Source organism: Colossoma macropomum, unplaced genomic scaffold (genome assembly GCF_904425465.1).
Source record: "Colossoma macropomum unplaced genomic scaffold, Colossoma_macropomum, whole genome shotgun sequence".
NCBI lineage: Eukaryota > Metazoa > Chordata > Actinopteri > Characiformes > Serrasalmidae > Colossoma > Colossoma macropomum.
In genome coordinates, this window is record NW_023494810.1 from 31,487,132 (window position 1) to 31,501,964 (window position 14,833).

The 14,833-nt window shown below is 36.9% G+C and overlaps 1 protein-coding gene across 1 annotated transcript; it reads right to left on the bottom strand.

Annotated features, from left to right (window-relative positions):
* Positions 1-4,541: 4,541 nt before the first annotated feature.
* Positions 4,542-7,542, bottom strand: LOC118799539 (aerolysin-like protein). Its single transcript, XM_036559486.1, has 2 exons — positions 7,147-7,542; positions 4,542-6,038 (listed from the first exon to the last, which is right to left on the bottom strand). The coding sequence occupies exon 2, from the start codon at positions 6,019-6,021 to the stop codon at positions 5,068-5,070; it is 954 nt and encodes a 317-aa protein (XP_036415379.1). The 5' UTR covers positions 6,022-6,038; positions 7,147-7,542; the 3' UTR covers positions 4,542-5,067.
* Positions 7,543-14,833: the final 7,291 nt, after the last annotated feature.

Genomic DNA, 14,833 nt, shown 5'->3' on the forward strand with positions numbered 1-14,833 from the left:
TTGTTTGGGCATATTATTTTCAATAATATAGCTAGCTAACTCAGGGATGTTTTCACATTTGGACTGTTCACAAATTAAAAAGGACTCAATAAACAACTTATTTTTCAAAACTTATTCATTAATATTCTTTAGGTGGTTTTATTTAATCTATATCACTTTATAATACTGTTCCTGATTATCATTAACTTCTAGTACATTAATGATGAGTTACTATGTGTTACACTTTATAATACTGTTCCTGATCATCATGAACTTCTAGTTCATTAATAACGAGTTACCATGTGTTTCACTTTATAATACTGTTCCTGATCATCATTAACTCCTAATGAAGAACACAATAACACCTTGTTCATTAATAATGAGTCACCATGCATATCACTTCATATTGTTCCTGATCACCATTAGCTCCAAATGAGGAACAGCAACACCTCATTCATTATCTAACAGACAATAATTACATAATCACTTGGTAATATTTAGAACCAAGTGAATTTGAAGGTAGGACACATACACAGTGGACTTCAAGAGGACTTTAAAGGTGAACTACTGTTCAGAGGAAACACTGGCACACATGCTCCTGCAGAAAAGAATGGTGTTTTTTTTCTAAACACAAGAGGTATGCAGACTGGTCTACTGAATACTGTAGTATTTTAGCAGTTGTCCCATTTGTAAGCTGATGTGCAAATCGGTTCACACTGCCAAATATAGATGTATTAGCCTTTAAGGTTTCTGATCAAAACACACATGAGGGACATCAGCCAGTACAGTGTGGTGTGATGACCCCAGCCTTCTCTGAGGACACCTGTTTCTGTGAATAGAAATGGAGGATATAATCCATTATATTGTAGAGACTGCACAATGTGTAGTGTATTTCACTACTGTTAGAAGTGCTGGAATACATTACATCAGTTGTCATGTTCAAATTATTAACAAACTATCTGCTGAAACCCAGCTAATCCTAAACAGTGGTGGAGTTAGGGTTAGGATTTGGGCCAGGGTTAGGGCTAGGACCAGGGTGAGGGTTGGGTTTGTGTTTTGGGTTGAGGTTAAGGTTAGGGTTAAAGAAAATTATATTTAGTTTAATATAATTTGAAAGAAAATTAAGTATCTACAAAGCTTCTAAAGTGAACTATCCAAATAAATTCTTACCATAATTTGATTTATATCCAGCATAAAAATCTTTACATGAAGAAAATCAGTAAAACTTACAAAATAAATCTGTGAGACAGATGTAGATAGAAAATTCTTCAGGTCTTCAGGGAACAGGTTTCCTGTTGATAGCAGGTTTCGGTGTTTGACAGAATCTGTATGCTCCCTTACATAGTAAGGGATCAGCTGATATACATCATCAAAAGCTAGAGGAACTCTCAAAAAACAACTTTTTTTGACACTTACACGTAAACACGTAAACAAGAGCCCAACCTGACTAATGAATCAACAATCAACAAACAAACTTTAAGTTGGCTTTACAAACTCTGGTTTCTATGGAACCCCAGGTGGTTGCTAAAATGTTGCTAGGGTATCCCAGGTGGTTGTTAAGATGTTACTGAGCCATTACTATACCGTCCCTGGTACTAAGGTGTTGTTAGGCCATTGTTGTGTTATCCTAGGTGGTTGCTAAGGTGTTGTTAGGCAGTTGCTGTGGTATCCCAGGTTGGTTGCTAAGGTGTTGCGAGGCCATAATTATTTGACTAGGATATAATATAAGGAGGCGGGTGGGGGGTTTGGGGGGTGTGTTATCATACCCTAGGGGGCTTCTCCTTCCAAATTATATTGCGTAGAAATAATAAAGAATACATCCATTTGATTTTTAACTACTGGTGGAACTACTCATATAGCTGCAGGGAACAAAGATCCAACAGCAGGCTAATGAAACCATAAAAAACACCCAGCTGTATTTCAGATCATATGAGCATACAGTCTGAAGTGGTGAGGACAGTCTCACATTCCTCCACTTATTTCAGATTGATGAGAAACACTGTGAATCAATGTGCTGCTCCCATACAAGCATGTAAACTGTTCACTGATAAGCCAGATAGCTTGTGAAACTTTTATCACCTTTCTAGAAACTGTATAGAAAACAATCATTATTCATGATCATTTACCATTGTTATTCATGATCATTGTTCGATGATCATTATTATTCATGATCATTGATCATGTATTAATCTAAAAAGAACTGCTTTTTACCATTAGTCTTGAGAAAATGAACCATCAGGTCATTACAAGTACAGATCAGGTTCTTGCAAGGTGCACTGACACAAGAGTCTTTAAAGACCACTGAACAGTAATATTTAAAAAGGACAAAAACAAGACCTGATACACTCTCGGAAAAAAAGTAAGAAACGGTCACTGAGGTGGGACCCTTAAGGGTACATCCCTCAGTAGATAGTGTCCATAGTAGACACACTTCCCCACAGCCGGACCCAATAACACACAAACAGTACATAAACACCTGTTAGGCTAACAGCAGCAAACATTTACTTTTAAGTCTCTCCTTGCCAGGATTGCACCCATGGAGAATTTAAAGAACCATTTGAATGTTTAAGTGGCTCTTTACATCGTTAAAGAACCTTTTAAAAATGGTTCTACACAGCACCAAATCACTAACATTGCTTTTGAAGATCTATATTTCTGACAAGGTTATTTATTTATTTATTTATTGGACATTTTGAATGAAATCTTCATAAAAATCTTCAGGAAATCTTAACAAAAAAGTAACTAGGCTGCTTTGTTGAACTTGTGTGAAGAGATTAAACACTCAGTCATCATATTTTCCTTTTTATACCTAATTCCATTCTCTGCCAGTAGATGGCACTAATGCATCATACAGTGTTACCATAGAAATGAATAGCAGTGTACAAGAGGTGTCTCATTTAGGATCATCCTAAATGTGCATGCATGATCATTTTCTACAAATGATTTATTTCCAAAGTTCAGGCTTACAAGATGGTTGCATTTTCTGCTTCTCATGATCCAAGTTAATCATAAGCCCAGCACATTTCGCTCTCCACTACATGCTTTGTCCATAAGAATGACTTACAGATGGGTCAGTTTGTCATCCAGCACAGTAGTTTCTGCTCATATACATTATGTTTTGCAGTGAGATCAGCTTTATTATCAACAGACTCACAAGTATCCTGTAGTGAGATCAGCCTGAATGCGCTCTCAGGTTCTTTATCCTCTAAACGTGTGTTATTTGAGCATCAGTTCATGGAACTGAGCCTGTGGTAGTTGGCAGTTTCAGCGCTAAGCTAGCATTAGCTTAGCCCAGCAGTATAGCTCGATTTTGCTTTTCTGTCACTCCAACACCAGTGACTTATTACTGTTATGACATCATACAGAAAAAAATATATAGACATGCACTTTTGTATATTTGAAATACATTCCAAACACATTGCAGTCTATACCAAAATACAGTCCAAGCACTAAAATGTATTTCAGAATATATTGCCATATTAACCAAACATATTTTATAATACAATTATTTTAAAATATATGGGGACATATTACGCCTAGAAATGTACCATACAACAAGAAATGTATGCAAATGTGTTTCTCAAATATGTTTGAAAATGTATGAAAATAGCCAGAATCCTGTCTAATGTACTTTACTGTTTGGATATCTTTTGAAATGAATTTGTATTCCAGTATATAAATTTTAAATATTAGATTTGATATCCTGTTTATTAAAGATACCTGGTGTGTGAGCGTCTTACTGCAGACGTACGTGGTTAATGCAAAGTACAATGCAAAACACAGAAGTCAGCACCATTTCTGTAACCTTTGTTAAAACTACATACAGTTGAAAAATAAAGTAACAAATACAAATAAATACATTAAAAAATATATTTAACAAATACATTTTTGGCCATTTTCTTATATTGTTGAAATATATTTGACAAATACATTTGGAATATGTATTTTTTCCATATGGGACAGAAGACCACTAGTCAGAAACTGCACTGGTCTGTAGCCCACTAGCTAAGCTTATGAGGAAAGGACCCAGCTAGCATTAGCCTAGCTAGCAGGCTGCAGACCCAAAAATGACATAACGGGTTTGATTTCAGCTTTGTGTCCTTCCAACATCTTCAACCTGACTCAGACTTGGATCATTATCATGTAAACATGGATTAGCTCAGCTTTAGTCAGCCAGAATCGAATATGTTCTGTGGTGAGCAGAGCTGTTAGCATGCTAAGCTAATGGTAACCAGCTCCTCTCTCCTAGACAGCAGCACCATTTAACATTTAGCTATTATTACACTGATGGTTTCACATTCATTGAATGATGGGTTGAAAAATGTGTACACGTTTGTTTATTTGGCCACTGTGTAAACATACTGGATTTATTTGTTTTCCAGTTTTGAAATTGTGCAGGATGAGGTGGAGCAACACTGACATCAACAGAGAACCAATCAAGAGACAGATGAACTGCTACGCTACGTCAGGTCTGCAGTCCTCAGCACGGTTAGCTAAGCATGTGGAGGAAACTGTGTTCAGATCTACAGAGGAAAAGAGACGATTCACACCTTTTTATATTAGTAGGATTGATTTTATTATTTATTATTTTAACATGTTTTGTTCATCTCACACAGAACAGAGCTGAAGTGTGTGTACGTGTTATTTCCACATAAATGATCGAGCGAATTAAAGTGAAAATATCATTTTTTTGCTGTAAAGTTAGTGTTGAATGCAAAGACACATACATAGTATTTAATACTTTCAACAAGTGATGCAGAAAGTGAAATTCATAAATGAGTAATGAACGCTAATAAATCAATCAATCAAACAAAAAAGTTTCACTACAAATAAATGTTTAAAAAAAACAATGAAAAGCTTTTTTGTCTTATTTTTTACCTGCTGATATCAAGGCTATTATAGGCCACTTTATTACAATTAGTCACCAAGCAACAGCCTACATGGATCAATCTAGCAAATCTAGCTAAGAAAAAAGAGAAAAGTGTTGAACTATACAGTAGAATGTATCAGAAAGAAAAGAAAGAGCTTAATTATTCTGATTTTTCCCCTCATTTAAATCTCTCTCTTTAAGTTGCTGGGGAAACCTGACTAGGCTTCATTATGTTCTTCTACATGTACACCTGCAATGGTGTAAGTGAGGCCATTGTAGATTCCACTGATGTTGAACGTCAGCACAGAGTCATTATAACAGGTGATCTTCATTTTACCCGTATATGGAAGATCTACAACAGCCCGGCCGATGGTGATCTTCGCATCCGCTGCTTTTCCAGGAGGAACTTGGACAGGAAAAGACAGCTTCTCCTCTTTTTCTTCAGAATTCTCCAGAGAGTATGTAGATTCGACTCCCTTTGTGTAGCTGAATCCACTCTCAATTTCTACCAAACCTAGAATTCCTGCTTTCACCGACACGTTGAAGGTCCATTCTATCTTGTTGGTCACAGACCAGGAGGACTTTTTGATGATTTTCTTTGTAGTTTCTATTGTATACTGCTGAGGAAGAGTAGTTTTATTATGGTAAGTCATGGATTTCACCTCCTCTATAGCCACCTGAGGAATGACATTGTGAAGGGTGGGATAATCGACGTTGGTAAGGACAGCAGACTTGATGGTGTTGATGAATATGAACCCTAAGCTGTCGATGTCTGCACCTGCACCTCCAATGACTCCCATGCAGATGCCAGAGCCGATATCAATGGGATACTCTGTTTTCAGGCCCCATGAGGTCATCTGTGGAAAAAATTCGCCGCCAAGAGTTGTCGTAAACTTGATGGCACCTAGACGGGTTCCAGCTCCGTTCCCCCACAGTGAAAGAGAGGTGATATGTTCTCCTTTTTTAAATGTGTATTCAGAGTAAGGCCCATCACTGGGGTCTCCATACTGCCTGGACTGGCCATTGGTGAGCCAAATCTTGATGGATTTTATCTGCCAGCCTCCTGCCCATGCACCTATCTTTTCCAGCGTTGCTCCAGAGTCAATGCCATTGAAGTTGAACGCGCTACCTCCACGTCCACCAATTTGAAGGACAGGTACCAGGTAAGACATGGTGTAGCTTTCAAAGCCTGAAATAATATATTTACACAGCTTATATATTATTACTTTTCATCATTCCAACAGGAAAATGAATATAGGGATTAAAAAACATGGCAACGCTTTATTTGGATGGTCCAATGTAGATGCTTTGCAAATGCTCAGTCTGTTTTTAAGTAACATTCACCTAAATATCTATTAAATAAAAGTGAACTTCAAGTTCAGTATGAAAAATATTATTAAATCTATTCCTAATCCTAAACATAACCCTAACTTTAACCTCAAGGCAAAACCTACACCTATTCCTAACCCTAACCATAACCATACTGTTGTTGATAATCAGCTGAGTAGAAAGTTTGTTAATGATTTAGGTATCTGTAGAGCATCTACAGGGGACCATCCACATAAAGTGTGACCAAAAACATGCTTATTAGTTTCACAAACCCAAACCCAAACCCAGTGTTCAACAGCAGTAGATCAAGTGGTCTTGTTTCATGTGGTCACTTTGATATTTGGTTAAATGGCCCTTACTGGAAAATCTGGACAATCTTTATTGTTAATTCCATCACCTTTTCAGTGGGGTTGCTCTTTAGTTGATAAATAAAGATGAATTAATAATTCTATGTACTATGTTTATTATGTGGTCACATCAAATCTTTAATGATCGATTGAGTGAAAATAAGTTTACACATCCTCTAAATATTAATGCAGAATTACTGTTTAATTTCTGAATTTTACATATTGGGGACAAATAAAACAAAATAAGACCTGTGAAAAAGTCATGGCACTATTTAGATTTTACATTTTACTTTTTTCCACTATGTTAAACTCAGCAAATAAACAGAAACTGTGCACTAACATTTCCAGAAAGATGCCATATTTAATTTTGTCCTCTGTAGAGGATGTAGTTTGACCATAGGTGTTCATACTTTTGCATATGACTGTATTTGTTATGAGTTACTAACAGTGTTTTTTTTTACTGTCTTATTACCTATTACTGTCTACTCAGTCTGCTGAAATAGCAAAGTCAAAGTAATACAAAAAATGATTCTATTCTGCAATGACATTAAAAACTGCAGCAATTTCTAAACCAAAATTATTATGCTCAAACTTTACATGAAGGAGATCAATGACACTTACGAGAAAGAGCTGCGTGCAGAAAATAGTTGTCAAACCTCTTCAAGGAAGATGAGTGGCAGGTTTCAGTGATTTGCAGAGTCTGTGATCTCTCTTAAATAGCTCTCAGATGCAGAAGGTGGTGACTGATTCTCACTCCACAGAAAGGAGTATCAGACACCTTTACACCCCTTTTCTGAGGAACAGAGTATTTTTTTATTTCTAGTTGATGTTTATTTGACCAGAAAGTGCCTTGAGATTAACATATTTTTTCAAGAGAGATCTGGCCAAGATATCACACCCTTTCCAGTTAAAGATCATAAAACAACCATGATAAAAAAGACATGAGTGAATTTAAAAAGAAACAGACAAAGAAAAAGACACATCATACAAAACACAATACCCAGCTTAAGAAGAGGAATTGCACTCTCGGTTATTTCTTATCAAAGCTTTAAACTCACTCAGGTTGATCAGATTAGAAAGAAGGCAAAAGCCTTTTTTTTCTTTTAATGTAAGTCGATGGAAGGACATTTTGTTCCAAGCAATTCTGGAGCTTTTCTTTTGATCTATTCATCATGAAACATTCATACAATGTGAAGAATGCCTGCCGTATTCTACTGGTACTGAAAAATAACAGCTGAAAAGTTTCATCACGATGATATAATACTACCACTATTACAACTACTATTACTACTACTACTACTACTACTACTACTAATAATAATAATAATAATAATGATGTCTTTAGCATATTTCATACAAACAGACTTATGGAAAACTTTGAATACCCTGGTCAAATGACATGTTTTGTTGATTTTCTAATTGAAAACAGTTTAACACTGAAACTGTTAGAAACTGGAGAGTGGAGGCTGTTATAGCCACAAATATACTCAATATTAATGCACACAGTTTTTGTCCAACAAGCTCATATACATGTGATGGTCAGGTGCCCACATATTTTTGGACAGTGTGGTTGTGGCATGTTAGCGTGTATTGCACTGCTACAAGTGGATCAGACGGAGATTCTAAACACCTCAGTGTCACTGCTGGACTGAGAAAAGCCCAACAGCCAAAATTATCCAGCAAGAGGCTTTTTGCAGCCACAGAGGTCCTTTTGTTGCTATTGCAAAATGCAATTCCAATAGGTTTCAAGTCAGGAGATTGGTGGGACCACAGGCTCCCAACCCACATTCTTGAGAGACCCTGCCCTGAACATTCTTGTGTTTTTCTGCTCTAACACACCCATTTCAACTCAGAAGGGGCTGCTAATGAACTGCTTAGTTGGAACTGGTGTGCTGTGCAGGAAAACTCCAAAATGAGTAGGGCAGGGGGTTCACCAGCAGCAGGGTTGGGAGCCACTGGGCTAGACCATGCAAGCACCTTTACCTTTACTTATATCTCCCAGTACATCGATCCATTCATGTTTCCTTCAATCATTAGTCTGAGATAAATTTTCCATGAACTTCCATGATATTCATGGAAAATATATCATCACATTATCGAATGAGCTGTACTGACATGCATGTTCAAGGTCTTTGCTTTGACTCTGTGGCTTTTTCCATCCAAGTGTTTTAATGTTGTCCTTGAGAACTTTGGAAAGCACTTTCAGCTTCACCACGATTGCTTGGATAACAAGGACAAAGTGTTTGAGTGTGTAATGAATGTGATGAATAGTGTTTCATCCAAATTTCACAAGCACTTGCACTTATCTTCACTGAACACTGTGCAGACTACATATTTTGCCATCAGTAGTCTAAAGTTTATGTCACCTCACATCCTTATCATACACTATATTGCCAAAAGTATTCACTCACCCATCCAAATCATTGAATTCAGGTGCTCCATTCACTTCCATGGCCACAGGTGTATAAAACCAAGCACCTAGGCCTGCAGACTGTTTCTACAAACATCTGTGAAAGAATGGGTCGCTCTCAGGAGCTCAGTGAATTCCAGCATGGTACCGTGATAGGATGCCACCTGTGCACGGGTCTCAGTCCATTTCTAACATTTCACTCTTTGCACATGCTCATATCATTCTTGTAGCATGAGCTGCTCTTAATAATGACAGAGCAAATGTATTTTGAGCCAAGCATCAGCGACCTGATTAGTTAGTCATACAGAAACAGGTCTGAAGTAAGGTTTATTTTTATTGCTCTGATTGTTATTCACTTAGATGTTTAGCATCTTTTTTCTGTTTTTCTGTTTTCATGGTAATAAATGTGAGACTAACAGAGCCCTCATATCCCTGACCAAGAAACAAAGTCCTGCATGTCCAGTTTAATCCATTGTAATCTTTGCAGTGTGAAACTAACTGAACCAAATAACAGTACTACTACTGGTATAGTCCCCTATAGATCATCTACAGATGTTCAAATTGTTAACAAACTATCTGTTGAAATTATAAACAGTGGTGGGGTTAGGGTTAGAATTTGGACCAGGGTTAGGGCTAGGACCACGGTGAAGGTTGGGTTTAGGTTGTGGGTTGAGTTTAAGGTTAGGGTTAGGATTAGAGCAGGTTTAGAGTTAAAGAATATTATGGTCAATTTAGTAGATATTTAGTTGAGTGTAACTTGAAATTAAGTATAATTGTATGTATATATAGATACAATAATAATAATAATAATAATAATATGTTAATTACATATAATATGTAACTTTAATTAAGTATCTGCAAAGCTTCTAAAGTGGACTATCCAAATAAAGTGTTGCCGCACTTTGCTGTCAATTAGAGCTTTGAGACTTCTATGGACGTGATGAACTTTTTGTAGCATTATAGTTCAATTTTGGCCCATTCCTCTTGACAAACCATCTTCAGTTGGACGTGCAAATTCGAAAGTCTTTATGAATTTTCAATGGGATTCAAGTCAGGAGATTGTCCAGACCACAGGCTCCCAACCCTGGTCCTGGAGAACCTCCTGCTGCCCTGCCCTGCACATTTTGTTGTTTTCCTGCTCTTACACACCCACTTCAACTCAAGAAGGGCTTGTTATTGGACTACTTTGTTGGATCAGTGAATTGGGAGCAGAAAGACACTAAAATATGTAGGGCGGTGGGTTCTCCAGCACTAGGGCCGGCAGGCACCTTCAACTTTTTTAACCAGTCATAGAGTGAATTTGTTTGCTGTCCAATTCATTGCTTATTGTCCTCAATGTAACTGCTGTCCTGCTGCTTTCAGAACATGCTGAAAGACTTTTTTCTGGTGTCTCTCTTATCTTCTATCTTCATTAGTCTGAGAGAAATTTTGCATGGTGCACCTGTGCATAACCTTACATTAACTTTTCATTTGCACATTATCAAACCGGCTGTATAGAGGGATATTTAAGGCCTTTACATTGTAGCTTTTACCATCCAAGTGTTGTTTATTAAAGTCCCTGAAAACTTCTAGATAACTTCTTCGCTTTCAATACGATTGCTGCTAATGGCATGAAATATTACCAAGCATTATTATTTTCTATTATAATTTTTATGTTTATGAATGTGTAATTTTTTGTTTCTATTTATGAGTATAAAGTCAAAAGACATCATGTGAGTAAATCTGAAGTGGGAATATGCATTGGAAGTATCTTAAATAACAAAAAACAAAGGTGTTTAAGTATGCAATGAAGGTAATGAGTCGTGTTTTATCAGAATTGAAATCATTAGGCTTTTTCTGAATGTCTAGAAGGCCCTGATGGTTCCTACTGATTGTCATTAACTACAGAGGAGACAAGCTTTCTTTTGTCATATTGTGATATTACGGTTACAAACGTGCAAAAATTATGTCTTTGGTGTTTAACAAATGTAAATGTTCCAAAAGTTACAGAATGAAATGCAGTGTTGGAAGATCTCTAAAGCTAAATCTTTTGGTTTGATTGGATCTGCTGGATTGTGTATCTAATTTTCTGATTGGCTAAAAAAACCAAACAAATGTGTTAATGTTGTTGTTCTGTCTTCATTTGGTGTTTGTATTTTGTCCATCACTGACTGGGTTCTCTCATGTAGTAAATGGGTATCATGGCTAACTGTCTCCTCTCGCTTTATATCTGGGTTGTGATGGTGAAGACCTCCAAACAGCACTTATGCCTTTAATGCTGACTGGAACAGAATTTGATTAATTCCTTTCTCGTTTCATTGTGGCAAAGTTTGTAGGAGGAATTTGTGAGTTTAACTGTGTGTTTTGATCTCAAAAGTAAAATGATGAACACAATGAATGACAAAACTGTGCACAGCGCACAACAAACAGACACGTATCACTTATCAAGGTCCGTGAGAAGGAATTCTTTGTTAAAATATTTTATCCTTTCAGCCATGCCCACCCTGCCCCACCTCACCAGGTCCAGCCAATAAGCACCTTAACCATCACCACTTCCCTCTCTGGTGTAGCCTTAAAGGCACAGCTAGTATGAGCCTTTACCTCACACTGCCTGCCTTTTTAACACCCTCAGTTCAATCTGAAACTCTTGCAGACACAAAGGTAAGTTATTCTGATCATCTTTTAAAAACAAGTTAGAGTACTTGAAATGTTTTACCTGGTTAATCAAATAGAAAACACAATTGGTAACACTTTACATTAAGGGTCGCTAATCAATCATTAAATATATAATTATCAACTATTAGTTTCCCATTATTTAGTTACTAGTTAACTCTTCATTAAGCATTAGCTATTACTTAGTAATTGATTAAGCACTTATCAATTAGTAATTAAGTACACTGTTAGTTGATAAGTTAGTTTGTCGTTAGTTTGTGGCTTACTTACTCGTTATCTGTGTGCTAATTGCTGCTTATTACATTGTTAATTAACTAATAAGTATTTTTCTTCATGTAAAGAAGTAACGTGATAACTTACTAGCACTTATATGTTAATCCCGCTAATTATCTGTTAATTAACTTTCCTTCACCTCCATATATTCAGTTGCTTCACTTTTCTCACTTTGGTTCTTGTTCATTAAAGATGTTTATGGTCACATCTGACCGTAAGATGAGCGCACACAAATTCATGGACTGTTTTGTTGTTCATCACGTTCATCTTGGCATATCTGTACTCATATCTGGTAGGAGTGCATGTAAATTTGGGCATAAATGCTGGATATGTGGCTAATTAACCAAAACTATTATCAACATAATCTGTAATTGCAAAAATAACAACAGTAGAACATTTCAATAATACTAATTTGTGTGCATGACAGTACGGTACAAAAGTGGATGTACTTACTTTACATGCACCTTGATATAAACAAGTGCTGCAACTATTTCATGTTCCATTTAAAGACACATTACACTGTGCTTTTGTTGTCATACACTGCAATAATACAGTGTTTATTTTAGGGAATTAATTACACTAAACAATCACTCTACTATGTTAACAACACAGAGAGTATTTAATTTTATTTCACATTTTATTTTTTTCCAGTTGTTTTCATTTTGCAGAGGAGGAGTGCAATCACTGCTGGACATCAAACTCCACCCACGAGCACGGCAATTAGCTTTCATGCCAAACACTGCCGTTTTATTGGCTGGCTACTGAAACATCTGCATGAATTAGTGTGTGCTTCATGTAAATGATATGTAAATGAGGTGCTGGTCGGCTGGTTTCATGCACTGAAGCTGATTTATCATTTATGCTCAAATCTCCACTTGTTTCCACATCGTACAAAATTGTTATGAATCAGACGCAGAGCAGTTCATACCGTATACAAGGCAAAAAAGGTGTTTTTTTTTACGTAACTTTGATGATTAATGGGCCCTTTTCACAAGATTCGTGATTACTTCCGGTTTAAGCATTAGCAGGGTAAAACTCACTTCCTCTCCATATAGCTACTGCAGACGCGATGTCAAAATGTTTAGTAGTGAACTGTAACGCTCAAATACTGAGGTACAACAGCTAAACTTTAGTGTTCCTGCTCGGTTGTGACAGTGAGAGTGAGAAGGGGACGGAAGCTCTGATTTAACTGTAAACAGCTAAAATGCTGTATGTTGTTTTTACTGCAGTTCTGCTGCAGCTGCTTCACATCAGGCCGTCTCTGTGTCTTTGTACAACATGCCAGCGATTTCGGTAATATTCTGTTTTCAAAGGAAAGATGAACTTTTATATGTAGCATGAATGTTATAGACTCTGTTTATATTAAGCTAGCTATACTGGCTAGAAGCTACTGCTAACCAAACTAGCCCGGCTAACATGAAGCAGCTTTTTCAGATGTTTTTTCAGCTAGGAGTCTCGTTTTTGACTGAGCAGTGAAAGGTGGATGTTTTCTGAAGTGCTGCTTCAAAAATTGCCATGAAACTATAAGAATAATGCTGTTTGGCAGATCGCTAACATAGCCAGCGTTAGAGCTAACTTAGCTTTAAAGTTTGCTGCTCATACGAAGCTGGAGCTCCTCAAACTGCTAATGGTAGGCTAGCTAATTAGCGACTGTAGCCAGCTAGCCTACCGTAAGCTAATACAGTTTAAACGAGGTCTATCAAACAGACTTTACATGTAAAAGTTTTTGTTTGTGTTTATGTCAGAAGTCGCTGCCATCATGTAGCTAAATGTGTCACAGAACCTGCTCCATGTTAGCCGGCTGGTGGCAGCAGCTAATGAAAGCAACTAGCTTCCTTATTTTGGGAACAGCTACAGTTAGAAATGGCGTCTAGCATTGTTAGCTAACTTAGCTACAGCTAAACAACGTCTACCAAATTCATACAACACAGAAGAACTTTAATTTCTTTTGAAAACAAAAATATTACAGAAATTGCTGGCATGTTGTTTACAGCTACAGAGACACTGCTTGATATGAGCAGCTGCAGCAGCAGTAAGCAGGGCTTCACCACACACAGCATTTTAGCTGTGTTTACAGTTAAATCAGTGCTCCCATTCACTTTCTTTTGTCATGATAGTGCACAAAAACTAACATATGTCTGTTGTAGCTCAGTATTTGAGCATTATAGTTCACTGCTAATGCTTAATCCGGACGTAATCGCGACTCTTTGTGAAAAGGGCCCATGGCCATTAGATCTTTACATTTTGACCATTCATTACTTCTTTTGTGTTGTCACTTTACTTGGAGGGACACAAAAGCAGTAATTAATGGTCAAGTAAGAGGAATTTAAGAAGCAATGAATGGTTGATTAAGTGGAATTTAAGAAGTAATTAATGGTCAAAATGTAAAGATCTAATGGCCATTAATCATCAAAGTTACGTAAAAAAATAACACGTTTTTTTGCCTTTTATACGGTATGAACTGCTCTGCGTCTGATTCATAACAATTTTGTACGATGTGGAAACAAATGGAGATTTGAGCATAAATGATAAATCAGTGCATGAAACCAGCCGACCAGCACCTCATTTACATATCATTTACATGAAGCACACACTAATTCATGCAGATGTTTCAGTAGCCAGCCAATAAAACGGCAGTGTTTGGCATGAAAGCTAATTGCCGTGCTCGTGGGTGGAGTTTGATGTCCAGCAGTGATTGCACTCCTCCTCTGCAAAATGAAAACAACTGGAAAAAAATAAAATGTGAAATGAAATTAAATACTCTCTGTGTTGTTAACATAGTAGAGTGATTGTTTAGTGTAATTAATTCCCTAAAATAAACGCTGTATTATTGCAGTGTATGACAACAAAAGCACAGTGTAATGTGTCTTTAAATGGAACATGAAATGGTTGCAGCACTTGTTTATATCAATGTGCATGTAAAGTAAGTACATCCACTTTTGTACTGGACTGTCATGCACACAAATTAGTATT